The sequence below is a fragment of the Cynocephalus volans genome, chromosome 18 (genome assembly GCF_027409185.1).
Source record: "Cynocephalus volans isolate mCynVol1 chromosome 18, mCynVol1.pri, whole genome shotgun sequence".
Taxonomy (NCBI): Eukaryota; Metazoa; Chordata; class Mammalia; order Dermoptera; family Cynocephalidae; genus Cynocephalus; species Cynocephalus volans.
This window is the reverse complement of record NC_084477.1, coordinates 10,126,116-10,153,104: the sequence shown is the minus strand read 5'-3', so window position 1 is coordinate 10,153,104 and position 26,989 is coordinate 10,126,116. Positions and strand designations below refer to the sequence as shown.

General features: G+C 43.6%; 1 protein-coding gene across 3 annotated transcripts; it reads right to left on the bottom strand.

Moving 5' to 3' along the window:
• LBR (lamin B receptor) lies at window positions 1–26,387 on the bottom strand. 3 transcript variants are annotated; one of them, XM_063082785.1, is made up of 14 exons: window positions 26,312–26,387; window positions 22,676–22,843; window positions 20,712–20,933; window positions 18,814–18,897; window positions 18,370–18,562; window positions 16,533–16,729; window positions 14,395–14,449; window positions 11,850–12,044; window positions 11,144–11,247; window positions 10,179–10,304; window positions 6,278–6,446; window positions 4,760–4,840; window positions 4,549–4,671; window positions 1–314 (listed from the first exon to the last, which is right to left on the bottom strand). In XM_063082785.1, exons 2-14 carry the CDS (start codon window positions 22,838–22,840, stop codon window positions 154–156), a joined length of 1,875 nt encoding a protein of 624 aa, XP_062938855.1. In that variant the 5' UTR covers window positions 22,841–22,843; window positions 26,312–26,387; the 3' UTR covers window positions 1–153. The 3 variants fall into 3 exon arrangements, with proteins under 3 accessions (XP_062938855.1, XP_062938856.1, XP_062938857.1); XM_063082786.1 differs by lacking the exon at window positions 26,312–26,387 and adding an exon at window positions 25,519–25,602; XM_063082787.1 differs by lacking the exons at window positions 11,144–11,247; window positions 11,850–12,044; window positions 14,395–14,449.
• Between the last annotated feature and the right edge of the window lie 602 nt (window positions 26,388–26,989).

The window sequence follows — 26,989 nt, the reverse complement described above, 5'->3', positions numbered from 1 at the left end:
AAAGATCTATTACTTGGCTCTTAGTCCTGACTTGAAAAAAAATTTACAGATCCTGTCAGTGCAACAAAAGAAAGTTTTGGATTTTTTTTCTTATTTTTGCAAGTGGAGGAAGCCAAATTTGTAAGAGCATTTAAAAAATATGCCGGAACAAAATTAGTAAATGTATGGAAATATACGGTAGGGCACCCGCTGCCGGTACTTTTCCCAAGCCAGGCCGTATTTCTTCTTACACCGGTGTTCGTCGCGAGCTTCTCGGTGGACAAGCAACATGGTGAAGTAGATCACATAGAAATAAGGCAGAACATGATTAAAACCTGTGGGTAATGACAGCAAGTTGTATTAGATATTTTCATTATTACTACAAAACATTTTCTCCTGCTTTTCCCCAAATTCTCTAAAAATGAACCGCAAGATTACTTCATTTTCTCCAATAATGGGGAAAACAACTAAACCGGTTCACAAAAGCCCACTGGTATGTGGCAGAAGGTAGAATCTGTATTAAAAGCTATTCAGAGAAGAATGATTAAGCCATTCTAACCATCCATCACAATCAGAACATCTGTCCTCATCTATAATGCAAATTTCTCCATTCCTTGTCCTCCTGCCCTTCTCCACTGTGGAGCGTGGTGGCGCAACAGGTGGGGCGCCCAGCAGGGGCCGGCCAGCCCACAGCACACAAGGCAAACAGTCTCCTGCTCTTCTGCTTAGGAAGCCAAGTTTTTCAGAACCCATGTACACTAAGTCATGAATAAAAAGTTTAGTTAATTTCCATATATTCTGCTTAGAAAAAAAGCTATCAGGCACAGTTTAAAATTTAAAATTTTGCATCACATATTAGGACACAAATCAAATCTCAATAAATTCAAAAAAAATTGGAATTATCCCATGTATTTTCTCAGGCCACAATGGATTAAAAATAGAAATTAATAACAAACGAAATTCTGGAAACTATACAAACACATGGAAATTAAACAGCATTCTACTTAATGACATATGGGTCCAAGAAGAAATCAAGCAGGAAATCAAAAAATTTATTGAAACTAATGAAAATAATGATACATCATACCAAAACCTGTGGGATACTGCAAAAGCAGTACTAAGGGGGAAATTTATTGCATTAAATGCTCACCTCAGAAGAATGGAAAGATGGCAAGTGAACAACCTAACACTTCACCTTAAAGAACTAGAAAAACAAGAACAATCCAAACCTAAAGTTAGCAGACGGAAAGAAATCATTAAGATCAGAGCAGAACTGAATGAAATTGAAACGCAAAAAACAATACAAAAGATCAATGAATCAAAAAGTTGGTTTTTTGAAAAGATAAATAAAATTGACAAACCATTAGCATGGATAACAAAAAAAAGAAGAGAGAGGATTCAAATAACAAAAATTAGAAATGAAAAAGGCGATATTACAACTGATTCATCTGAAATACAAGGAATCATTCGAGACTACTATAAACAACTATACGCCAACAAATTTGAAAATCTGGAGGAAATGGATAAATTTCTGGACACACACAAGCTCCCAAAACTGAACCATGAAGACGCAGAAAATTTGAACAGACCAATAACAATAAAGGAGATTGAAGCTGTAATCAGAAGGCTCCCAACAAAGAAAAGCCCAGGACCAGATGGGTTCACAGCAGAATTTTACCAAACATTCAAAGAGGAATTAACACCGATTCTTTACAAACTATTCCAAAAGATTGAAACAGATGCAAAGCTCCCAAAGTCATTCTATGAAGCAAACATCATCCTGATACCAAAACCAGGTAAAGATATAACCAAAAAAGAAAACTACAGGCCAATATCCTTGATGAATATAGATGCAAAAATCCTCACTAAAATACTAGCAAACAGAATACAGCAACACATACGTAAAATTATTCACCACGATCAAGTGGGATTCATCCCAGGGATGCAAGGTTGGTTCAACATACGCAAATCAATAAATGTGATACACCATATTAATAAACTCAAACACAAGGACCATATGATCATCTCTATAGATGCTGAAAAAGCATTTGATAAAATTCAGCACTCATTCATGACAAAGACCCTCTATAAGTTAGGTATAGAGGGAAAGTATCTCAACATAATTAAAGCCATATATGACAAACCCACTGCCAATATCATCCTGAATGGGGAAAAGCTGAAAGCTTTTCCTTTAAGAACAGGAACTAGACAAGGATGCCCACTCTCACCACTCCTATTCAACATAGTGTTGGAAGTACTAGCCAGAGCAATCAGAGAAGAGAAGGAAATAAAGGGCATCCAGATTGGAAAAGATGAAGTCAAACTGTCCCAGTTTGCAGATGACATGATCCTATATATCGAACAGCCTAAAACCTCTACGAAAAAACTCTTGGAATTGATAAATGATTTCAGCACAGTAGCAGGATACAAAATAAACACACAAAAATCAGTAGCATTTCTTTTCTCCAATAGTGAACATGCAGAACGAGAAATCAAGAAAGCCTACCCATTTTCAATACCCACCAAAAAAATAAAATACTTAGGAATTGAGTTAACCAAGGAGGTGAAAAATCTCTATAATGAGAACTACAAACCACTGCTGAGAGAAATTAGAGAGGATACAAGAAGATGGAAAGATATCCCATGCTCTTGGATTGGAAGAATCAACATAGTGAAAATGTCCATACTACCCAAAGTGATATACAAATTCAATGCAATCCCCATCAAAATTCCAAAGACATTTTTCTAAGAAATGGAAAGAACTATCCAGACATTTATATGGAATAATAAAAGACCACGCATAGCCAAAGCAATGCTCAGCAAAAAAAAATAAAGCTGGAGGCATAACACTACCTGACTTTAAGCTATACTACAAAGCTATAATAACCAAAACAGTATGGTACTGGCATAAAAACAGACACACTGACCAATGGAATAGAATAGAGAATCCAGAAATCAACCCACACACTTACTTCCATCTGATCTTTGACAAAGGCACCAAGCCTATTCACTGGGGAAGGGACTACCTCTTCAGCAAATGGTGCTGGGATAACTGGATATCCATATGCAGGAGAATGCAACTAGACCCATACCTCTCACCATATACTAAAATCAACTCAAAATGGATTAAGGATTTAAACATACACCTTGATACAATAAAACTTCTTAAAGAAAACATAGGAGAAACACTTCAGGAAATAGGACTGGACACAGACTTCATGAATACGACCCCAAAAGCATGGGCAACCAAAGGAAAAATAAACAAATGGGATTATATCAAACTAAAAAGCTTCTGCACAGCAAAAGAAACAATTAACAGAGTTAAAAGACAACCAACAGAGTGGGAGAAAATATTTGCAAAATATACATCTGACAAAGGATTAATATCCAGAATATATAAGGAACTCAAACAACTTTACAAGAAAAAAACAAGCAACCCAATTAAAAAATGGGCAAAAGAGCTAAGTAGGCATTTCTCTAAGGAAGATATACAAATGGCCAACAGACATATGAAAAAATGCTCAACATCACTCAGCATCCGGGAAATGCAAATCAAAACCACACTGAGATACCATCTCACCCCAGTTAGGATGGCTAAAATCCAAAAGACTCTGAACGATAAATGCTGGTGAGGTTGTGGAGGAAAAGGAACTCTCATACATTGTTGGTGGGACTGCAAAATGGTGCAGCCTCTATGGAAAATGGTATGGAGGTTCCTCAAACAATTGCAATAGATCTATCATATGACCCAGCTATCCCACTGCTGGGAATATACCCAGAGGAATGGAAATCAAGTCGAAGGTATATCTGTTCTCCGATGTTCACTGCAGCACTCTTTACAATAGCTAAGAGTTGGAACCAGCCCAAATGTCCATCATCAGATGAGTGGATACGGAAAATGTGGTACATCTACACAATGAAATACTACTCAGCTATAAAAACGAATGAAATACTGCCATTTGCAACAACATGGATGGACCTAGAGAGAATTATATTAAGTGAAACGAGTAAGGCACAGAAAGAGAAATGCCACATGTTCTCACTTATTGGTGGGAGCTAAAAATTAATACACACACACACACACACACACACACACACACAAAACCGGGGGGGGGGGGGGGGGGAAGATATAACAACCACAATTACTTGAAGTTGATACAACAAGCAAACAGAAAGGACATTGTTGAGGAGAGGGAGGAGGGAGGGAGGGAGGTTTTGGTGATGGGCAACAATAATCAACCACAATGTATATCAACAAAATAAAAGTTAAAAAAAATAAATAAATAAAATAAAATAAAATAAAATTTAAAATTTTGCTTTTAAAGGGTTAAAGTAAAATTCAGGCTCTGTGAATTCCCAGTTCCCCTCAGAAGCTGGATAAATGAGGTTCTGACAGATTAGAAAACAGTGCCCAGATCAGAGAAGCATCTACTGTGGCCACCCCAGCCTTCCACAGGGCGACAAAAAAGATTCACACTGACCCTGCCCGCACCGTCCCAACAAAGGACACACACACATCTGTCAGGTGCTGAAGGAAGAGTCAAATCAGCACTCTCCTGAAACACTTACCACATGGGAGGGACCACGCCAGGGCCATGATGAGGTCGCCCAAGTAATTGGGGTGGCGGACAAAACCCCACCATCCCGAAACCAGGAGGTCTTTTCCCGTCGCAGTGTGAATGGTTTTTAAATCTATATAAAAATAAAAGTTCATTTTTAGTGGTCCCCAAACAAAAAAAGACACGTAATATACATAATACAAATATACATCAATACTTACGTGCAAGCTTTGGATCAGTGGGATTTTTCCGGAATGCATTTTTCTGAGAATTTGCACATCGGAAGATTATATATCCACAGACTGTAATTTAAAAATATTTTTCTATGTTAATAACTTAGATTATAATCTAATACTTAAAATCATCTGTAACTTCTCTTACAAATTATTTGTGCTCCAAGGAAATTTCTAAAGCAGAGAATACTCTGATTACTTATGAACAATTCAAAAACTCTCCCTCCCCAGAATGTCAAAAGATAACTCTCAACTGTCACATTGCTTTCATCAGCCACCTGGGGAGTACCTTGAAGGCAAAACTAACAAATATAGTTACATCCATGAATAAAATGAATTCTAAGATAGCCCACGTTACAATAAAATCCACACTAGAGTTCAGTGTAATCGAAATTACAGGCTATCTCATGCATTAGCTATGACACTTACTGGCCACAGCAGAAATACTTTATTAATAAACACCAGCCTAGAACCACTACCAGAACGTCTCGTACCTTAAATACGTGTTGAATCCCACTGCAAGCCTACAAGTTGGTATAGCTTTATTCAAATTTCAAAATGTCAAAATCAATAGGCCCTGACAGATCACTGTTAACTATTACACTGTCAGTCCTCAATAAAGTAGTAAGAAATAATTCTACTCCCCATTTTTAGCTTAAGTGTTATTCAAGACAATAATACTGTCTTGAATAACACATGGGCATGGCTGACACGGACAAGCAAACCAATGGCTTGAATTTCTCCTTCTACCACGGATACTAATGAGCATAGCAAAACCAGCTATGCTTGAAGTCCGGTGCTGACTTTCCCCGCCCCGCTCTGGTGCAGGTGTACAGTAAACAGTGTGACGTGGGGAGGACGAAGAAAAACCATCCTGAAGCCACACCCACGGCTGACCTGGGGGCCCTCATCTGCAGCCGCAGCCACCCCTCCCCTTCCCCAACTCGCCTCCCACTCCCCACCACTCACGCTTGCCCAGGTGGCCCCTCACAACTCAGATCAACACCGTGTCCTCTGATAAGTTCATAAGGACATTCCCCAGAGACGACTTGACTTGCTCTCTACCTTAAACTCCCACCATCTAAGTCCCTCTCATTAGTGCTCACTCATTCGCCTCAGGCCACGGTCTGAATGTCTCATTTCTCCTGTAAGCTCTAGGAAGGCAAGACCAATCTTCCTACTTTTTAAGATGCCCACCTGAAAAAGCAGATGCTCAATGGAAAAAAATGCATCATTACTACAATTAAACTTAAAATTAATCTATTAACTTCAATTTATTAAATTTAAAAACAAGATGGTTTGTTTAAAATCATCTATTTAGAGAACTCCTGAAGCACCCGTTCTCTTTGCAAGATGCAGAGGCTTTTATTACTCATCCATCACAAACTACTTCGAACGTGAGCTAATCATGACTGTTTGAATGGCATGCTACAAATATGCAGACACCAGAGCACAACTGACTCAGTACGTGGTATGTCATACACAGAGACTGAAATCGGTACTCACGTTTTACAGCAATGATTAGAGAAGCCATGGGCCAAGACACTTCATTGGGATGACTGACTAAGTAAAAGGCCTGGAAGCTGTAGATGAAGGGAACCCACACTAAATCTCCAAAAGCCAGCATGAACCCAAATCCATCGTGGATGATGTCCATGGTCGTCAACAACGCTTCCTGGAAGGATCCAGACGGGAAAGAAAGAAAAAGCTTCTAGGTTTAATGTATTCCAGTAAAGTACTAGTTTACAGGCAAAGGTATACAGAGTATGGGAAGGTCGCCAATCAGGTGTTTTTAAAAGGGGGGAGATCTGGTTCCCGTGGCCTGTATATCACACTAGGTCATTCCATCTGTCACTGCACCCTCTATGATCCTAAGCTAACAGATCTCTAAGCCCCTCTCGTGCCCCCCTGCCTCTGGGCTGCCTCCCTGACTCCGCCCCCTCCCCAGGGCCGGCTCAGAGCCCCACCCACTAGCATGCCAAAGCAGCTGCTCTACTGTCCTTGTCAGGTCCCTCTCTGCACAGGAGGATAAACCTCCCAAAGACAGGGGCCATGGGTTTTCACCTTTGTCTCCCCAGCACCCAGCACAGTGCCTGCTGTGGGGGAAAGTGTTCAAAAGATGTTTGCGAAGGGACAGTAAGATCACCAGCTCCCTTCGTTTCAGTCCCATGTGCACCAACCTAACTTCCGATCACAATTTGGCCTTTCATGTAGATTTTCCACAGAAGAAAATAAGCTACCTGGCAACATGGAAAACTGACTGCTTCGCTTCTCACGTAAATTAGTAACAGTGCAATACTCCAGCGATGTGCTTAGCATGAGCAAATGTCCAGAGCCAGATGACCTGTGCACCTGGGTACCTGCAGAGCAGACTTCAGAATACAGATGTATGTCAAGGTCAAACTCAGAAGGCCTGACCCGAGGGTATCACTAAACTGCCTCTAACTCCAGCACATACCACTGATGTAGAACAATTAGCCAGTATAAACTCTTTTGAAGAATCAACGTTCCACTAAAGAAAAAAGAGTGATATCTCCAAAAAAGCATTTTTTTTTTCCCAGAAAGAAAACAAAAAGACCATGGAACAGAAAACTAGATGCCACATGGAACAGTAAACAAGGAACAGAAAAGCAGATGCCCAGAATCTAGGCCGTTATACTCACACTCTTTAGTCAGCAGAGCCCCTCATTCTGCACATAAACTCTCAAGACCTGCGATCTAATTTCCTGGTGCAAAATGGGATAAAGATCATAACAAGCAGGTAAAAGCAGGTGCAGCGATAACAACAAGGGCACGTGGGAGTGGGCAGTGCCAGGGGACTGAACTGAAGCTTCTGATGCCAGGTGGAGGAAAGACCCTCAGCCCCACCCAGCTCCAGGAGCCCCCAGGCATTTGCAGGACATGCTCAGAGGAAGGTAGGTCATCTTACATTTAAAAGGTCATCTTACATTATATTCCTTTTCTCAAGGTCTGGCTCATTACCCCGTATAAGGAATTTCCACTGACTGACATTATGAGAAAGTTTCTAAGCATCTGCTAATTGCCCAGTGGCATGTCAGATGCTAAAAAAAGTCATAAAATCAAGTCCGCTCCTAAAGAAGCTTATTACAGTCTGGCTGAGATGCTAACATATGGAAAACAACTTCCCAACTCCAATCTTCTACCCCTGGGCTATCTTAATATTGTACTGCTTTAAGAGTTTTTCCTTATGATGCAAAAATCTTCTGTTAACAGAATTCAATGTTTGGCTAAATCTACAGAAATAGGCATTTCTAAGCCAATTAAAAAGTGACTGCCACTACATGACAGCAAGCTAGAAGGAACAGACTAGAAGGAATAATCACTGATAACTGGAAAGCTACAGCAAGGGAAGGTTTAAAAGTCTCTGAGATGATAAGGCAACAGTGAAATACCATTTGACTTGTCAAGTGTAGTCTACATGCTCCTTAGGAGCTAACTGTTTTGTAACAGAAGACAGACCTACACTGGCAATACTAAGAGCATTCACAAAAGTTTTTATTTCAAAAGCACAGTCAATTTTGGGGAGATGGGATTCCTAAAGGACTTCAGGGTCAGATGCTATCACCACCTGCACAGCTTCCACAGCGCTGACAGCACAACAACCTATACTCAGAGGATTGCATTAATCCAGCTGCTTGTAACTGAGGTGTGTTTACCTCAGAGGAGTCCTAATCCTCCTAAGAAACAGGAAGATCATCGAAATACTGCCCAGACCCTGAGAATAAGGATGGGAGCAGAGACCAGACAGAGTCTTGGTGAGACCGTCACCTGAGACCTTGCATGTCCCCCTCCCTCCTGCTCTTCCTGCCCCACGTTCCATTCCCTCAGCCCCTCTTTAAAAACCCCTCAGTAAACCTGAGTCTTGGAGATGGCTTTAATCTGGCCATGCTCCTTCAGGCTTACCAGGGAGACGGGCGAGCCCAGCAACTCTCCTCAGGTCACCAGTATCCCTGAACAACAGCTGACTTCCATTTTCGCCAACATTTGACTTTTGTTTGATTTTTGTCTGGGGGCAGGCAGCCAGATCTGTGAGTTTGGTATCAACTCTGGGGAGGCTCAGCCAGGAGCTGAGTGTCCCCTGTAACAAAAATATCAACAGACTGTCTCAGCAGACTGTCACACAGACTTGCTCTGGAATATTATGATGTAGGGCTACCAATTTTGTTTTTAAATTTGAAAGAGAACTTGACTTGGAATGTGGAGATGATTACAAAGATAACAGTAAATGTGAAACAATAGTTGTAAAATAAGCCTGAGGAACAAATAATTTTTAAAAGAATTATGTTGAGACAGAGAAGACTAGCAAAACATTTACCAGTCTTCGAGTAGGAGAAAATTTGATGGCTTATCAACATATGAGAAAAGCCACGAGCTGGAAGCTAAGCTTAGTTTAAACTGGTTACCTCAAGGGCCAATTAGCTTAGTTTAAACTGTTTTTACCTCAAGGGCCGAGCCCGTGGCGCACTCGGGAGAGTGCAGCGTTGGAAGCGCAGCAACGCTCCCACCGCGGTTGGGATCCTATATAGGAATGGCTGGTGCACTCACTGGCTGAGTGCTGGTCACAAAAATGACAAAAAATACATAAATAGGGCTGAGCCCGTGGCGCACTCGGTAGCGTGCTGCGCTAGCGCGGCGACACTCCTGCCGCGGGTTCAGATCCTATATAGGAATGACCGGTGCACTCCCTGGCTGAGCGCCGGTCACGAAAAAAAATAAAATAAAAATAAAATAATAATAAATAAAAAAATATAAATATAAATATAAATAAATAAATAAATAAATAAATAAACTGGTTTCCTCAATCTATGTTTCTTTCTTTTTTCCTGTGGTGGCCAGTGCAGGGACCTGAACCCGTGCCTCGGTGTTCCAAAGCTGTGCTCTAACCAGCTGAGCAACCGGCCAGCCCTCTCAATGTATCTTGACGTCTGATTTTATATCCATCTGATTAGAGCTACTCTCCCTCATTATTTAAGAGCTAGCTGCCTCCTGACAATCCAAAAAACACCATCCTAATTCAGTAATAACCCATCCATTTTCATGTGATATAATTAATTAAATTTTATTTATACGAATTGATCACCACCCACAAAAACAACACCAAGATCCACTGATCTTGAACATTTAGAATATTATTTTTAAATAAGAGAACTGCTGATACACACAGAAGCATGACCAAATGCGTGGAAACGTGGCGTCTGTCAGCGTTCCCTGTGTCAGCTTGAGGCCTCACATGGATGGGCATCTCGAATCACTCAACTGACAAGCCACGGAGGCAGGCTGGGTCCCCTCACTGTGTGTGTAAGAAAATGAGGCTCCAGGAGGTCAGGTCACTCGCCCACACCCAAAGCCGACTGACTCACAGGTCTCAGCTCTTAAAACTAATCACCTCATTCCAGAGAGCGTCCGCCACGTACAGGAGCTGGAAACTGTTAACCAAAATCATTGCCAAGGATGGAGTGGCACGTCCCTGTAACTTCATTTCGGCCAAAAGCATCACCAAGTTAATAACCACCTGAAACAAAAAAGGAGAGTATAGACTCAAAGCACCACCCGAGACTCGTAGCACTACAAAGGCAAAGCAGGAACCTCACAGCTGAGAAACCTGCAGACACCTCCCCAGCCACGTAGAGTAGGACAGCGTCACCCGTGACCCCTGGACGCGCTGCACTGAGAAGGGCACGCTCTTTCTCCTGTGGTTTTCCTGCCAAAAGCACAGAGCCTCGCTCCAATCACGAAAAGACATGGGCTAACCCAAACTGAGGGACACTGACAAAATGACTGACCGGTGCTCTTCAGAAAGTGTCATGGCCATGGGAGACAAGGAGAGACTAAGCAACTATTACAGACGAGAGGAGACTGAGAAGAAATAACAGCGAACTGCACTGCGGGGTCGGGCCTGTGGACGAGCAAACGCTGCAGCACCGTCACACCGTGGTCATGTCACAGGGTGGCAGGGCAGGAAGTGGGGGAAGGACAGACGGGAACTCTGCTCTATTCCTACAACTCCCGCAGCCCGAAATGAGGCAAATAGAAGGTAATCTTTAAAAGGAGGAGGAAAGTACATTTTTTTCTTACATTAACTCATCTGCACTATTACTTTCCTACATAAATATAAACTGATAAAAATAAAACAAAAAAAACTCTAATTTTTAATAACCTAGAATAGGGCATCTTAAACACCTAAAAAATATTTACAGTAAGAAGATATTTTAAGTAGACAGATTTATGGGAAGCTATAATTAGTCCTAAAAGCATACCACCCACGGCTTGCTTTGAGATGATCCACATTCCTTTCTAGAGATTAATTCGTACTACTGAATTGAAATTAAAAAAAAAAAAAAAAGCACATACCCATCCAATCAGTCCAGGGCGCAACTCGCAAAAGTATTTGAGATCAAAAGTACCAATTCGAGGATTTAATTCACGGCCCATGAAGAAATCATAGACAGCATTTCCTGAGAAGGGAAAAGTTTTTACCCAAACAGTGTTCCAAACCCGCATGAGGCTTTAACATTGCCCTGTGGCCTACAACCCGGGGTCACAGTTCAACCGCCTAGAGATCCCGAAGAAAGTTCGAGAGGTGAGAGGTGAGAGGTGAGACGGGCGGGCACAGACCAGGGAGCCGGGGAGGCCAGGCCCCGCGGAAGGGGCAGCTGCTACACCCTTTGGGGGCCCTGCAGACCAGATCCCCCCACTTTAGGGAGGCCAGAAGTTATTTTTTAATGTACACTCACAACTTTTTAAATAAGCAACCTTTTTTTAATGTTTAAAGACTCTAGGTCAGAATCAACTATAACTTCTGTTGCTTTGTTTCTGGTTTTTTTTAAGGGTTTTTACTATTTCAGACAAAAAAATACATATTTGCAATAAATCGTGATGACTATAAGTTTACTAAATGTCACACTGTCATCAAGTGATTGAAAAACGAACAGAAAAGTATGAAGGAGAAGGCAAAAATGTTTTTCTTCCTTTAAATTTTTTCATCTTATTTTTTTCTCTTCATTTCCCATAAAGCGCTGGGCTGGGGCTGGGGCTGGGGGCGCCGCGGAGGGCTCACCGGAGCAGGCAGGTGACAGGTCCCGGGCAGGTGCCCTCCGGGCGCGCGCGTACAGGTACGCGCTCAGGGCCCCCGCGAACGCCGTGGCCGCCGCCGCCAGCGGCAGGATGCGCTCGTGCACGCGCGCCAGCTCCGCGCCCCCAAGCAGGGCCCAGCCGGCCCCCGCCGCAGACGTCAGGACGAGCGCGTAGAAGCCTTCAGAAGACAAGACAAGGCAAATGAGCGCTAACCCAGGGCTCCCTGACGTTCCCACCAGCATAAAACCATGCACGTCACTTTTAAGTCTTGCTTCCATTATTCAACCTAAATGCACCCAACTATGCAAATAAGCAATGCTCCCAAGGTAGTCTGCCAGACAGATACCATGCCTCTTTTGCAATTTTTCAAGTATTTTAACACTTAAGTTACTCTTTTTCGTTGTGAACGGTCATTGCTCTTAATTAAGGAACAGTAAAAGGAAGTGCATAAATATTCACTGTTAAAAAGCTTAAAAGAACCTCAAAATTCACATAATCCAAACTCTCAGGCCCAAAATAAAATGTCTAGTTATTAACAAAGCTGGGCCAAATGTACATTTTAAAGTCTAAGGTGGGGTAATCTTGATAGCGATAGAATTGTGAATATTTTATGCCTGAACTAGCTTGTCAATAATGGTCACAAAGGATTCTATTCAGATCTCAGGAGCCTACTCTTAGATCAGAGGCCACAATACAAGTGCCCTAAGGCCAGGCAGGGGATTGTGAGGACACAGTGGAGGGTATGCCAAATTTAATAGCACCCTGGGGGGTGCCACAGGAGGAACTCTAGTTGCAGGCTAGTCCCGCTGCCGCTGACCAACACAGAGAGAGGCTCAGTGGACTATTCATTTCTTTCTTTTGGCTTAAGAACTAGCTTTGCTTTTCAGGAGCTGAGTGCCTCAAAGAGCTGTGTTCTGAGTATATCATCAAATTATATTTAGATAAACAGTCAAACACTGAAGAGAGGTAACTTACGTAAGAATTCTAAAATCAAAGCTTTTATAAAGTAAATGATCATCTCTAATTTATTATTTAAATCCACATTTTCCACATAACAGGTTACTCCAAAGAATAACTTTTTTTTTTTTTTTTTTAACTTTTTCAACTTTTAAAAATAATCATTTCATCAAAAAAAAAAAAAATGCCTGGCTGCTTAGCTCGGCTGGTTCGAGCACAGCCTTATAACCCCAAGGTCACAGGTTTGGATCCCCTGTACTGGCCAGCTGCCAAAAACAAATAAATAAAAATTCATTTCACTCATAAAATTTATATAGATTAAAAAAAGAAAGAATGGTAGATAAAGCAGTGTTTTGTTCTCTAGCCTATGTAGATTAAAAATAATCATTCAAAATCTCTCAGCAATCTCCTCGGTTTATTATGGCAAAATCTCATGAAAGAAATCTCTTGACACTAGAACCAGAGTAACCAGATGAGGAAATTTTAAAAAGAAGGATCGAGCAACTAGGCCAGCCACAGCCCCACCGGCTCCAACAGCTCAGCCTCTGAGAGGACCACAGTCCAGAGGGAAATGAAAAAGGAACCCGAGACCACTTAAAAAAGAAGTAAACCGATGCCCTGGAGAGAAACCCACAGACACTGATCATCAAAGGGCCTGATGGCAAAGACCCCTCCGCCCAGACTCAGCTTCACTGGCGTGGCACGCGCTACACTGAACGGGCTGTGTCAAAGGTTCCAAAACTTGTTTCACCAGCAAAGTGTGACAGAGGCAGCCAGCAGGTATTAGCGGCCAGCAGGGCTCAGGCACTGCGCTAGGTTAGGTGCCCCGCACGCCTGGGCCTAGGAGGCAGAAGACACCTGGAGGATCTTTGGCTCCCCTTTCAGAACCCAGTGGAGTGATCTCAGATAGAGCAGATGCTGGACAAGTCACTAAACAAAAAGCACCCCAAGTCAGAAAGGTAAAAACTGATCATCTGAAAAGGCCAGGCATAAAATGTATAACGTCATTCCCAAGAAAAGGAAAACGCTCGACTCAATCTAGTAAAATGGGAAAATCATTTAAGGATAATTACAACATAGATATATTTCTTAAAATTAAGTTAACTGGACTTCATAAAAGTCTCCAAATGGCAAAGTCAGGTGGTCCCCTCAGCACGTGCTCCTGCCATGGGAGGGGCGCAGACCAAGAGGGGGCAACGTCTGCCCAGTTCTAAGTGGCTGAAGCCAGTCCCTCATCCTTGCAGGGGCTGGAGCAAGGACTGGAGGGGCCCCGCACCAGCACCCGCACAGGACTTCTCAGGCCACGGTAAAGCTCAGGACAAAAACATCCCGCACTAGCGCGACGGTCACAAGCAGCGGTCAATGCTTTAAAATCCAACGGGGCGACGGGAAGGAGCGACGGCGGGGCTGTGGCCTAACTCCCACACGCGGGCTGCAGGGACCAGCAGTCTCTGTGCGTCCCTTGGGCTACGAAGAGATCACTTACTGTTTACTACTCTAGCGTAATCAGCTCGGACAGTTTAAAGAGTTTAAGCCATCAAGTCATCAATGTAAGTCTTAAAAAAAATCACCATTTAATCTATACTTGAGTCTTCTTCCATCAATAAGAGGTGCTCCTTCTACAACCTTAAAAGAAAAAAAAATTTTAAAAGCACATTATCATCAAATATACTATACATACCTTCTAATATCCCTTAAATTTCAACATGCTCGAGAAGAAGGGTATCTCGTAGCAGGGAAAGTCAGTAACTCATTGCAAAAATCTTAATGGGAAGCCCTTTGATAAAGCCATTCTACCTTCAGGGATTTATCTTAAACATAGATCTAGTGATAAATTCTCAGGGTACCAAGACTACTGCCACAGCCACCCTCCCCGCACCGTCCCAGGTACCACCACAGGACTGAATGTGCTTAAAATTCCTTCACGCCCAGTGGATCCCCAGCTCAAAAGTCTTCAGTGACTTCCCACTGCTTACAAACCGGAGCACAACTCCAGTGTCTCACATGTGCGAGGTCCTCTTCAACTGGGCTCTACCCGACGTACCCACGCTACTGTGGCCCACGCGCCATGTGACGACATGGACTCCCATACTCACTTGCTCTGCTGTCTACACACACAGGCTCACACAGTTACTTAATCATCTCATGGGACTCTTTGGTCTCCAGTAAGAGACCATGAGCACGCTTCACGGGTGGGGACCATCTCACCTCTTCCCGTGGCGTCACCCGCAGCCTTCAGCACGGTGGCACCCATGCGAAAGGCACTCGAGAAACACACGACTTTGAACTGGATGAGTAAAGGGCCGAGCCCGTGGCTCACTCGGGAGAGTGTGGCGCTGGGAGCGCCGAGGCCGCGGGTTCGGATCCCATATAGGGATGGCCAGTTTGCTCACTGGCTGAGCGTGGTGCTGACAACACCAAGTCAAGGGTTAAGATCCCCTTACCGGTCATCTTTTAAAAAAAAAAAAAAAAAAGAACTGGATGAGTAAAAAGCCTACTTGCCCAATAGCAGTCACATTTTACTCCCCAAAATAACTATTCAGAAGTGTAGGAATTCATTTTAAACTGTGAAATACTATCACACTACCATCTGTCTTGGGCTAAACTACTTTATCCGTTCATTAGCTATGAAGGGAACCCAGGAAGAGAAACAAAACCTGTTGGAGATCATAGGATTAGCAACAGCCCGCGGCTAATTTAAATTGGCCTTACCTATTCCAGATCTCTAGTAAATACGTGTTGCTCCTTAGTCTATGAATACACAGACACATACTTTTACATATATGTTTTTAGTCCCTTTAGTTTGTGAGTAAGCAGACTAAAGTGAATATACATATATGTATGACTTTTTAACCACCAAAACTGCTTTCCTTAAGAAATATTATCTAGTTTAAACTAGACTTACTGTAAATTAAGCTGAATTTAACTGGATAGCCTAGCCATAAAAATGACTGAAGGACCGTATCACAAAATCCTTGCTACAGCTGATAAAGTGATGGTGAGATTCCGCAGTATTCAAGTCTGCAGCTCTAGCCTGATATCACCAGCATTTGCCACTCCTGGTAAAACCAGACCTTTGGTTTACAGACAGTCGGCAAACCTGCAAAGCCCTAAGATCTTTAAATAAATTATTTATTGCTTAGAGAATCTCATGTTCCCTTAACTATTTCCAAGTAAAGTATTCTACTAAAAGAGTAAAAAAAAACTACACCTAGCGATGGGGACAAATTTTAAAGATATCGCATGAGTTTGAAAAGAACATAGAATGTTCTTGACAACAAATTCCTGAAAGGAATAAAATTTAGAAACTCATCATATCGAAACAAAAAAGTAAAAGGTACAGAATAAAATGCATTAAGCTCAGTAGCCTATCAATTAATCATTGACAATGCTGCAGCTGAAATGACACATACTGAGGGGGAATTTTTTTCCCCTAGGAACCTCTACCAAGAGTCAGGCTATTTTGCAAAATAGCTTATTCATTTGTTTGGTTTGGAAAGTTACACAAGAAATCTCAATCAGATTTTTAAAGTTCCATTTAATAAGCAAGTGTTATAGTGTATGAGAGAAATGGCTTCACAAACTAAATTTTGATAGGTATGACCAATAACAGCTTCTAATCTTAAAACAACTATAAACTTATTCATATAAACATGGAAGAGAGGGGAGGAAAATCTCACAACACTACACCCTACTAACAAAAACTTACCTTCCCAATCGGCAGCAGGTAGAACAGAGCTTGAACAAAAAACCAGAGGAGGTAGGCCCCAAATACTCTGGTTTCCCATAACTCAGACAAAGCTGGCAAAGGAGGAGGGAAATTCAGAAGACTTGGATCTCGCTGTTTACACATCGACAGCAACAGGAAGAGGAAGACAGGCAGCCCAAGCATGATGAGGAACACACCTGCGAACAATTCACCAACATTCAAGGCTCAAATTTCAATCTGGTTTTCTATTTAAGAATCATGTGGGTTTAAGGTCAGAACTCAGGTCTGGCTGGTGGTATAGACCAATTTCTAACGTACCATCAAAAACTCCTAATCTCTGTCACCTCCAGTGGGCCGGCAACCACAGGCATCAAAGTAGTAAAAAAATGCAGAAGCCCAGCACTGAATACCTAAATGCCACCTCAGAAGCCAAGCTCTAATTAATTAACCTCTAACCACTGCAGGAGCAAAGCTACTGAACTCCAGCAAACTGAAGATCAAAACATCTAAAAATTTTCAGTCCAATCTTAACAAACAACTTTATATCCCTAAGTTCCTAACAATTAAAATAGTGTCACTGTTGGGAAAATATGGGAAAATAGTCAGGGACCCTCAGATGTTCTGAATCTTGCGGAGCCTTTGATGTAATTATGCACGTGTGCCCAAGTGTTCCTTAGTTATTGTCTAACGTAATTGCGCATGTGCACCCAGGTGTCCTGGGTTATGACTTAAGTATAAAGCACAAGTGGCTCTGATCCACTGTCTCCCATCCCTGGGATGTCCCAGGGGCCAATGGGGAGCCTGCTACTGCTGCTGGAGGCTGTCGCTGCCAGGACGCCCAAGACCCTCCAAGAGGCCGCCACCACCACCACCAGACCCGTAAGCTGCTGGACCTGTAAGCTGCTGCTGCCGTTGCTGAGGACTGAGCTCAGGTCATCTGCCAACAGCTCCCAGGATCTTTCCCAATTACCTAGCATGGACCTGTGTCTGAGGGGTCTGGTGACCCAGCCTGGCATGTGAGGGGGCTAGTGACCCAGTCTGTACAATGGGTTTGAAAGGTCTGAGCCCCAGCCCTGACAGTACAAATGGAAACTTAGTATAATTAAAATAATGAAACATTTTGGCTTTAGTTATGATTTGCCTTACTGGACAACTGGCACAGTCATGTAGCTTTACAGTCACATTCATGTAATATGTGCGCAGATTTTAAGTGATGCTGGACAGCACCTGTAACAGACCAGCTAATCAAGAGTTATAACTTACAAAACACAAAGCAATTAAGCCACGCAGGATTTTGAGCCATTTGGCCAAGGACTTTCTTTTACTAGCTCATAAAATTTCATCAGTTCCACCCACTTAATAACTCCAAGGCTTTGCACACTTCAGACCTCTGACCCTCACAATCAACCTGTCTAGCAGGTAGCGCAGACACCATGACCCATTTATGAGCTCGGGTTATGCCCACTGCTGTCGCCGAAGCCAGGCCCTGCCATGTCGGACTGATTAATAGCAGATCACCTGTCCCTAAACTGATCACCATCCTTTCAGACTGACCTTTCTTTATTGCTTCTTCATACTTCTCTGCTCAAAACCTATAAACAGATTGCTAAAAGTTTTAAATACAGCTACACTCACATCCTTTCTACTCCATGGTAATCCCCCAAAATGCTCCCACCTTGGGCCTTTGCACCCACTATTCCTTCTTCGGAAGCCTCTTCCTCGGTTCCCACCTGACTCATTACCTCGCCTGCTTTAGATCTCATCAGAGAGGCCTTTCCAGTTCACTTGATAGTGACCACCACCCACCCACCCTCCCTGTGCTCATCCTGATGCCTACCAGGCACTCCTCCAAACTCCAAGTCCTTTGTCTGGGTTGTGGTCACTTCAAAGGTTTTCAACAATGCAGGTGCTTTTGTAACAAACGTTTCTTCCTTAGAATCTATTTCTTTTAATGTGATCTCTTCTCTTCTTGGACGAAGGCTATACTGTGCAGACATATAACTACTTTCTTCCGGCAAATGGAATTTTTCCTAATTACAAAATAAAAAGTATTAACTATCTGTAGTCAACAATTACCACTAATACTACCACATTAACTACATAATTCGGCCTCTCGATATAGCTATATAACAGTAAGAATAAATTTGTTAAATTACATTAGTAATTTAAGGACAAAATTTTAGAACAGGTTATAAAATATTATGATTTTCAATATGTTCCTGGAGAGAGAGTCACTTTAACAAAGAAAAAAATGACCCAAGATGAAAACGAACACTGATACCTGCGTGCTTCTGTGAGCTACGTCATTCTTCTCGATGCGCTCGGGCTCTCCATTGTATCTGTTGATGCTATTTCTAAACGACTCCTGAATTGAAAAATATAAAACACTTTAATCAAAAAACTGTAACTGACTGAAAAGGAACATGATGGTAAAAATTTACTACTTTGAAATCAAGCAATAAAACAAACCAAAGATTTTCACAGCCTTAATTCTGAAGAGTTTCAGACTCCTATGGTTAAAGATGAACAGGAATAAAATTGACTAGAATTTCCCAGTCTTCAAAAGATGGTTTCTTACAGTATAGATTTCTACATAAAATTTTTCATCTTTCAAAGGTAATTAGACTGAATGCTATAATTTCATTGACAGATACTCTATTACTATTTGCTATTAGAGGCAGATAAAGTAAAAATCGGTAAATTAGTTCATTAATTAGTTTTTTAAAAAAAGGAGGAAAAGACATTCACTCCCCCAAAATAGCCAATAATGGAAAATTAGGAAATAGTGGGCATTTATCCAGTACATGGCAGGCCAAGGGCTATGCTGGTAAGGAGCAAAGCCAGTCTGTGGCTCCTGTGTCACCAGCACTATCAGAAGATTGCACTGGAAGAACATAGCAGTCCCCAAATATTAAAAATGCAAGTAAAACAGAAAGTAGCATGTGGCATCTGTTCCATAAGCTGAGTCTCCCGGCTAGTAAAGAGAGCCATTAATAGTCAACTCACTAGCAATTATCAAAATGCAAGTTAGAATTGTGAGGTGAAAATCTCTGACAATCACATTGGCCCCCAAAATTGTTATAATACTCTGAATGGGAAAATGGGCATTGACATGCTACTGACAGTACTATAAACTTTCTTGAAGCAATCTGGCAATGTGTATTAAACGCCTCAAATCCGCACTATATACTTGACCTAGCAGTTCCATTTGTAGGAATCTATCCTAAGGAAATAATCAGATGTTGTATAAAAATACCTGTTTACAATAATGAAAATTTAGAAGGAAAAACACTAAATGACCATCAGTAAGGGAGCTGATTCTAGCAATTATATCTATATAGTTTATAGTTTAATTACATTATACCTATATCGTTATACTATACCATACAATAACAATGACATAGAAAAATAGGCCATGAAAGGTTATTCCTGACATTTAAAAATTTTTAAATGCTAACTACAAAACAGTACATACAGTATGCAGGTACTTTGAAAAGTTCGTGGAAAAACACAATTAAAAGATAATACAAATCTTCCCATGAACCTTTTAAAGTACCCTTGTATATAATCCAGTTTAAGACTATTAAAGGAGTCAATATTAAGTGAATAGAAAATATTAAGTGAATATAAAAAAAAGGTGACCTTTACTCTAATTCTTTTTACTTAAAATATTTTCAGTTTTGTCTGCTATCTAAAATACTCATTGTACAAGGTCACAGGCTCCATGAACCCTGATATTTCCAAACTTGCACTTGGAAATTAATTCCATTAAAATTGTCATCTTTGAATAGGCGAAGTGATTGACTATAATGATGCTAAGAAAGCAAGAATGTTTCTATAACACACTTAAGTCTCATCATTTCACATGAACTTTTATACACTGTAAAAACTTATTCAGTTCAACTTACAAGTTACATCTATTTCAAATTTAAACACTGATTTTTTTAAAATGACAATAATGAACAGCACTTTAGGTAATTTGAACTTTCTTTTTCGTTGACATTTAAAACAACTATACTTTCTATTCCAAACATCTATTTTTCTAACATAATCTTCCAAAATCATCGCCTTAGATTTGACATTTTATTATGAATTGCAAATAACGTGAGTAACCATGTGCACAAAAGGGAGGACTGTGTTTTGGACAGGCAAGTATTATATAAGGATAAAGACAAATACCAGTACTAGTGGAGTCAATTTAACTTCCAAAATTTCCCTCCTTGCTTCTCTAATGTCAGCCTGGTAGGAAGCAGAGGCGGACCTGCGGGAACTTCTGAGTGGCCAACCAGGGGATCGGGAGCGAGACCGTGACCGTGATCGAGACCGAGACCGACTCCCTCTGCGTCTGGAGGGAGAGCTGGAAGATGAGCCACTCTTCCTTTGCCTAAAGGAAGTTAAAGGCTGGAGGGGAGAAGAAGGCAAAGAGCTTTACCACCGATCACGAGACGCACGGACAGACCCAAACTAGAGGCAAACAGCAAGAGCAGGAGCTGCTCCCATTGACTCTGGAAACATCGCAGGAAATCAGGGGACCTGGGAATCATCAGAGGACGCCAGTGGAGAGCATGCAGTACTAATCCCTCGCAGAGACAGACGCAGTCTCTCCATTCCTTACTGTTCTCAGAAGGTACTTCCATGAAATGAATGTGTCCAAACCAATCAGCTGTACATATTCCCAGTAATATATACAAGATGGATAACAGTCAACATTGATTAACACTCAGATGACAGGGCCCAAGAAATCAGCACTCAAACAATAAAACAGTCCCACAGTTTCACTCTGAACAAAACACACAAGCAGATTTCGAAAACAAAAACAAGGAACAAGGTTGGATTACTGGGCACTGTTTTATCCCGTCCTCGCCCACTCCAAGTGGATCTGCTTCTGCTGCTCTAGACCCAGGGAAGGCAAACTAAGCCCCAGGCCAAATCCCACCCACCCCTGTTTTTATGCAGCCCTCAAGCCATGGTTTAGCTCTTACATTTCTTAAATAGTTGCATGCGAAATCAAAAGATGATGATTTTGTGATATGTGAAAATGACCTGAAATTCAAATTTCTGTGTCTATAAATAAAGTTTTACTGGAACATAGCATGTCCATTCCCGTCCATGCTGCTGCTCCCACATCGCAGAAACTACATGTCCCATAAAGCCTAAATTTTTACTATCTGTCCCTTTATTCAAAAACTGGCTGCCCCTGGTCTAGAGCACTCATAGGCCATGGGTCCACAAACTGTTCGTGATATGCAACAAGTACCAAAATTGAGAACAGGTGTACAGAAATTGTTATAACAAAGTAACAATTTCTACAGTATTGTGGCAAAGTAACTTTATGTCTGTTGAATCTGAAAATAAAAATTTGTGGCTTTTATTTTGTATGTCTTTTTTTCATTTTTCTAGTAGTTCATTTTTACGGCATTTTCCATAAGTGTTTCTACACATGGTCAGATATTCTAAAACCCAGGTCCACACAGGTTAGGTTGAGAAGCCCTGGGCTAGACTTGGTTCTAATTAATGTCACTCTCCTGATTAAATCCTCAATGTTAGGATGAAGCCCAAAGCCCTGGACATGGAATATAAAATCCCCTCCAGCCTGGCTCCCATTTAACCCTCCACTGACCTTCACCCACCACACCGTTCCAGCACTTGGCTGTCTGTACCCTCCCCAACTGCCAGCCTTTGGCACGCTGCCCTCTCTGATAAAGCCGCCCCATCATCAATAGTTTTTCCTATTTGTCCTCAGCACTTGGCTCAGGTGTCACCGCGTCTGAAAGTGTCCCCTGAAACCCAGGGCCCTTGATGTACTCAGCACCACCCATAGCCAACTCCAGTCACAGACTGCATTAAACCCAGGTTTACTACCAATGTAAATGTCTGGGTGCAAGGGCACTGCGCCTCATTCGTACACTCCCAGAGCCAAAACCAGTACCTGACCCAAAGTAGAAGCTTGACCCCGTGCCTCCAAACAAGCCAGAAGTGACAACGGGAGCTTAGAAACCAAACCCATAGTTATCTACCACTTACTACAAAGGTACTTGGAAATGTTCGTGGAGAAACAGAATTAAAAGGTAATACGAATCTCTCCATGAATTTTTTAAGTACCCTCCCGTAAACACACCCTGGTAAACCACAGGAGCTCTTACCTTGATGTCATTCTCTTTCAGTTCAATTTCGGTTCCATCTTTGTATTTTACGGTGTAAAGCTGGGAGCTGCTGTCATGGCTCAGGATTTCCACTTCATAATAAAGTGAACTCCCGGGCCATCGGCCTCTTACCACTTCACCATCGGCAAATTTCCTACTTGGCATTTTCTAAAATTAGATTGAACAGATTTAAAGGGAAAACAATTGAGTCAATACATACACACTTATGTTTGTTTTTTTCACAGGTTGATCACTAAAATACAACTTTCCAAAATTTTTAACTGGTCAAGAAAGGCCTCTAAAGGAGAAAATGTACAACCTCTTGATTTTTATTTTTATTGTTTGGGCGGCCGGCCAGTATGGGGATCTGAACCCATGACCTTGATGTTATCAACACCTTGCTCTAACCACTTATTTAAAGATGAGAGAACTAAAGCCCACAGTTAAAGATGTTTTGTCCAAGGGCACAAAAATAAACATCATGAAATGGCAGATTTAGGACAATACGAAGGTGTTCTTTCTGCTACATTGTCTCCTTTGGAATCACTTTAGAGAAGACGATGTAGCCACTGCGGTACACATGACACGAAGGTTAATAATGACAATACAAACAGACACCACATAGTGTGCACTGTGCAATGTGTGACCCACCTACGGTGACCATATTTCTTGCTCATCAAAACTCGGGGCACAATCTCACAAAGGAGACATTTTCTGACTTGTAAATTTGCTTATCATCTTATAAAGGCTATAAAAATGTATTTAATTATATTTTTAACAAATTATCTTTATTGAAAACAATAAACCCTATGAAAATCTGGGAAAACCTAGAATATACAATTAACATTACTATATCCCACCAACAGGAAGAAAATAATTCCAAATCTACAAGGAATTGCAAATTTGGGGTTTATTTCATTAAGCTTTCAGTTCTTACAGCTAAAGGCCAAATGCATAACAAAAAACTCTGCCAACCACCTTCACAGGACAGCGAGTACCTGGCCCTCATCCAGGTGAACCTCTTTCAAGCCTACAGCAGACAATGACCCTCCCAAATACAACGTTCTTTCCCACTATTTCAAAACATGGTCCATGAAGCCTTTGTATGTGCAACGCTCCAAGAATCCACAATGTGCAATCCATGATCTTGTTCACGACCCTTTTTGAAATATCAGTTGATTGCTGGGTGCCTACAGTAATATTTCTCCCCACACTGACCAGCAGAACTCACGTTTCCACACGACAAAACCAGGGTCTCCAACCTTCTCCAACACCAAATGCCCAGTCCAAGAAGCAGACGGTGTGGTGTTCTCTGCCTAAGTCACCTTCATCTCACCAGCTAAGCAATTCCCTACATAAATGTACATTCCTTACCAGCTCCTGCTAAGAGCTGATCATACACAACCAGCAGCCCTGGCAAACGTGTGAAGGCACTGGAGCACTGAGCAGAAAGTTGCGTGGCCTACCCACCCCTCCTACAAAGTCTTTCCTAAGCACCACATTCCTTCACTGTTAATGGCCTGAGAAAAAACTTAATGAGCTTCCCCTATTTAGATAGATGGCAGCTGGGTTGGTAGATGAAAGAAAACACAAGTACTTATCTGGCCATTAGAGGATGTCAGTCAATTCGCACATGAGGTAAAAGAGACAGCGTCCTTCCCAGCACCTGCCACTGAGGTAATGAATGGGTTTGGCTTGGAGCAGGGGGACAAGGAGCCCAGAAGTTTGAGGGATAAAGTCAGGCCCGACTGAGGAGTCACCTGAGAGGCACTTGGGAAGTGGCAGAGCAGAGGACACCTTGGGACGTGGAGGATGGGCACAAAAAGGGAAGGTGACAGCAGCAAGCTTTGCCTATTTCAACATTTAGCTCCGAGCCTCCAAGTGCAAAGAAAGAGGAAGGAAACGTGCCCTCTTCCCCCCCGGACCCCTCCAAATCAAGCACGGCTCCTGGTACACCACTAGCTCTCCCACACCTGCCAGCCAGGGTTTGAAGAAGGCAATTACTTCTTTCCACATGAAGATACCATTCAAGTTTAAACAAGTCTTTACAAACCTTTGCTCTACAAGCCATTCAGGACTTTGGGGTGACCTGCACTCTTAAAAGGCCCTTGAACAGATTCTGTACCTTTTTAAGAATTCATTGATTGGCATCTTTCCATTGTACCTATTACATACCACATACACGATATCTGTACAATACTGAACACAGATCGATGTCCCAAAATATTTATCAATAAAATATTTTGGGTTAAACAAATTAAGACGTCTGGTAAATATCTGTTAGGTCTCTAAGCTTAATTTTTAAAAAAGCATTAAGAATTGGAACTTGATAGTGATCTTTCAAATGGTGATTGAAAAACAAACCAACCAACAAACACTCTCTTTAGGAGGCCACTGTCTTACATAGAAATGTTGCAAGAGATGAAGCCAGCAACATTCTGTGCACCCCCACTTTGCACAGGTCCATGCACAATTGTCAAACGTGAGAATAAAGTGCAATCACATCCTGCTATGACCTAATACAACTCAGCCAGGATAGGACACAAAAGCCCAGAGACCTGTGCATCTTATTCTGCACTCACCTAACCGTCAAAACACACATGGATAGGCTTCCCTGAGCCAAAAGCACTTGCAAAGAAAAATCATGTTTACTCAACACAATGTCCTCACTCGCCATAAACAGCCCACACATTTTCCAATAAACCAGATGCTTGCTAACTTCAGTGTCACCTGGCACTGGAAACCTCACACATTTCAGCTCCAGTATGCTCCTACTGATCGACATGACAGAATCCTCTGCTGCTATCCTCTGCTGGTCAGTGTCACAAGGTGGAACCACAGACCTGCACGTGTTTACGCGCAAGGTTCCCGGGTCTGGGTCCTCCTGGCTCTGCCCAGGTGCCGCGCCTCACGCAGCAGGTGAGGACACCCCAGGTCGCCCGCACGCGGCCCAGTGTATCGAGCGCGTCCTGCTCCGAGCACCAGCAGACAGCGTGACTCCGGCCAGAGCCGACCCCGTCATCATCCCGGGGCAGAGCCTGGGACCAGGCCCTGTGCACACCAAGTGCTTGCGAAGGGCCCCTCGAGGCTGCTGCAGGTGCCAGGCCGGCTGTCGCGATGCCCAGTCGTGTGAAGTCCTCAGAGAGGGGAGCAGCCAGGCTCGGGCTTGAGCAGGAGCTCGCAGAGCTGCCCCGATACCCGGGCGACACCGTCCAACACGTCCGAGCGGGCGACCCTGCAGTCGGCCCGGAAAGTGATCGCGCCGAGGCGACCACGACTCTCCCCGACTCCGGCACAAGCGGCGCGAATGCAAAGCCAACGTCTGCGGCCGTCCCCGTCCCCGTCCCCGTCCCGCCGGCGGCCGCGCCCTCCCGCGTCTGTCCCCAGGCGCTCGGGGGACCGCGCGGCCGGCGGGCGGGGACAAAGGGGCCACGCGCGGCGCTCGACACCCGCGGCTCCGTTTCCGCTCGAGCCCCGCCGGCCGCCGCCGACGACGGGGCGACGAGGGGAGGGCGACGCCGCTGCGCCAGGCCCCGCGCCCGACGTCCCCCGGCCTCCCCCGGAAGCCCCTGGGGAGCGGGGGGGACGAGGCAGGGGCAAAGGGCGCTCACTTGAGCCGGGATCCTGCGGACTCACCAACGGCTCCGGGACAGTCGCCGAGGAAGCAACCGAGCGGCGGTTCCGCGCGCGACGCTACCCGGCCGCGCGCTCGCGCCCCAAGGCCCCGCGGCCCGGGCACGCGCCTCCCCGACCCCGCCCCCCAGCGGGGCCGCCCAGCGCTCCCATTGGCCCTGCGGCCCGGGCGCGCGCCTCCCCGGCCCTGCCCCGCCCCGCCCCTCAGCAGGGCCACCCAGCGCACCCATTGGCCCCGCTGCCTTTTGAATCGTCCCCGGCGCAATCGATTGGTCAAGCGCCGTGGCGCGTCTGCTCGGCCCCGCCCCCCGCCTCGCGCTAGGCCCGCGAACTGGAGCTGCTGGGCCCAGCCGGGCGGGCGAGCGGGTCCGGCCCGGAGGCTCGGGTGTCTCCGACCTTATCTCGGCCGCCCAGACCCCCTCTGAGCCCACGGATGCCGCGCGCTCCCGCCCTGGGCATGCGCAGCCGGTGCTCTGCGGTGCTGGGCGTCTCGGCTGGAAAGAAAAAGGGCTGCAAAGAAAACAGTAATAAAACGGCCCGAGCCCGACGGTGCTGCCTCTCCTCAGCGCGTCAACGCCCTGCAGCGGCGGCTCCAAAGGCGGTGACCGGGGGTCTTTGGTCGCGGCGACCGCTGCGCTGGGGTAGAAACCGGCCTGGACCGGAGCTTGGCGCCGCCGGGCC

Bases quoted from the DNA above. Each gene is read 5' to 3' on its own strand.
- LBR (XM_063082785.1), bottom strand. From the start codon at position 22,840: ATGCCAAGTAGGAAATTTGCCGATGGTGAAGTGGTAAGAGGCCGATGG. The intron at 20,934-22,675 runs GTAAGAGCTCCT...TCTCCCCTCCAG, and splicing joins TGAAAGAGAATGACATCAAG to CCTTTAACTTCCTTTAGGCA. The intron at 18,563-18,813 runs GTATCAGTGTTC...TTTTGTAATTAG, and splicing joins TAGCTCACAGAAGCACGCAG to GAAAAATTCCATTTGCCGGA.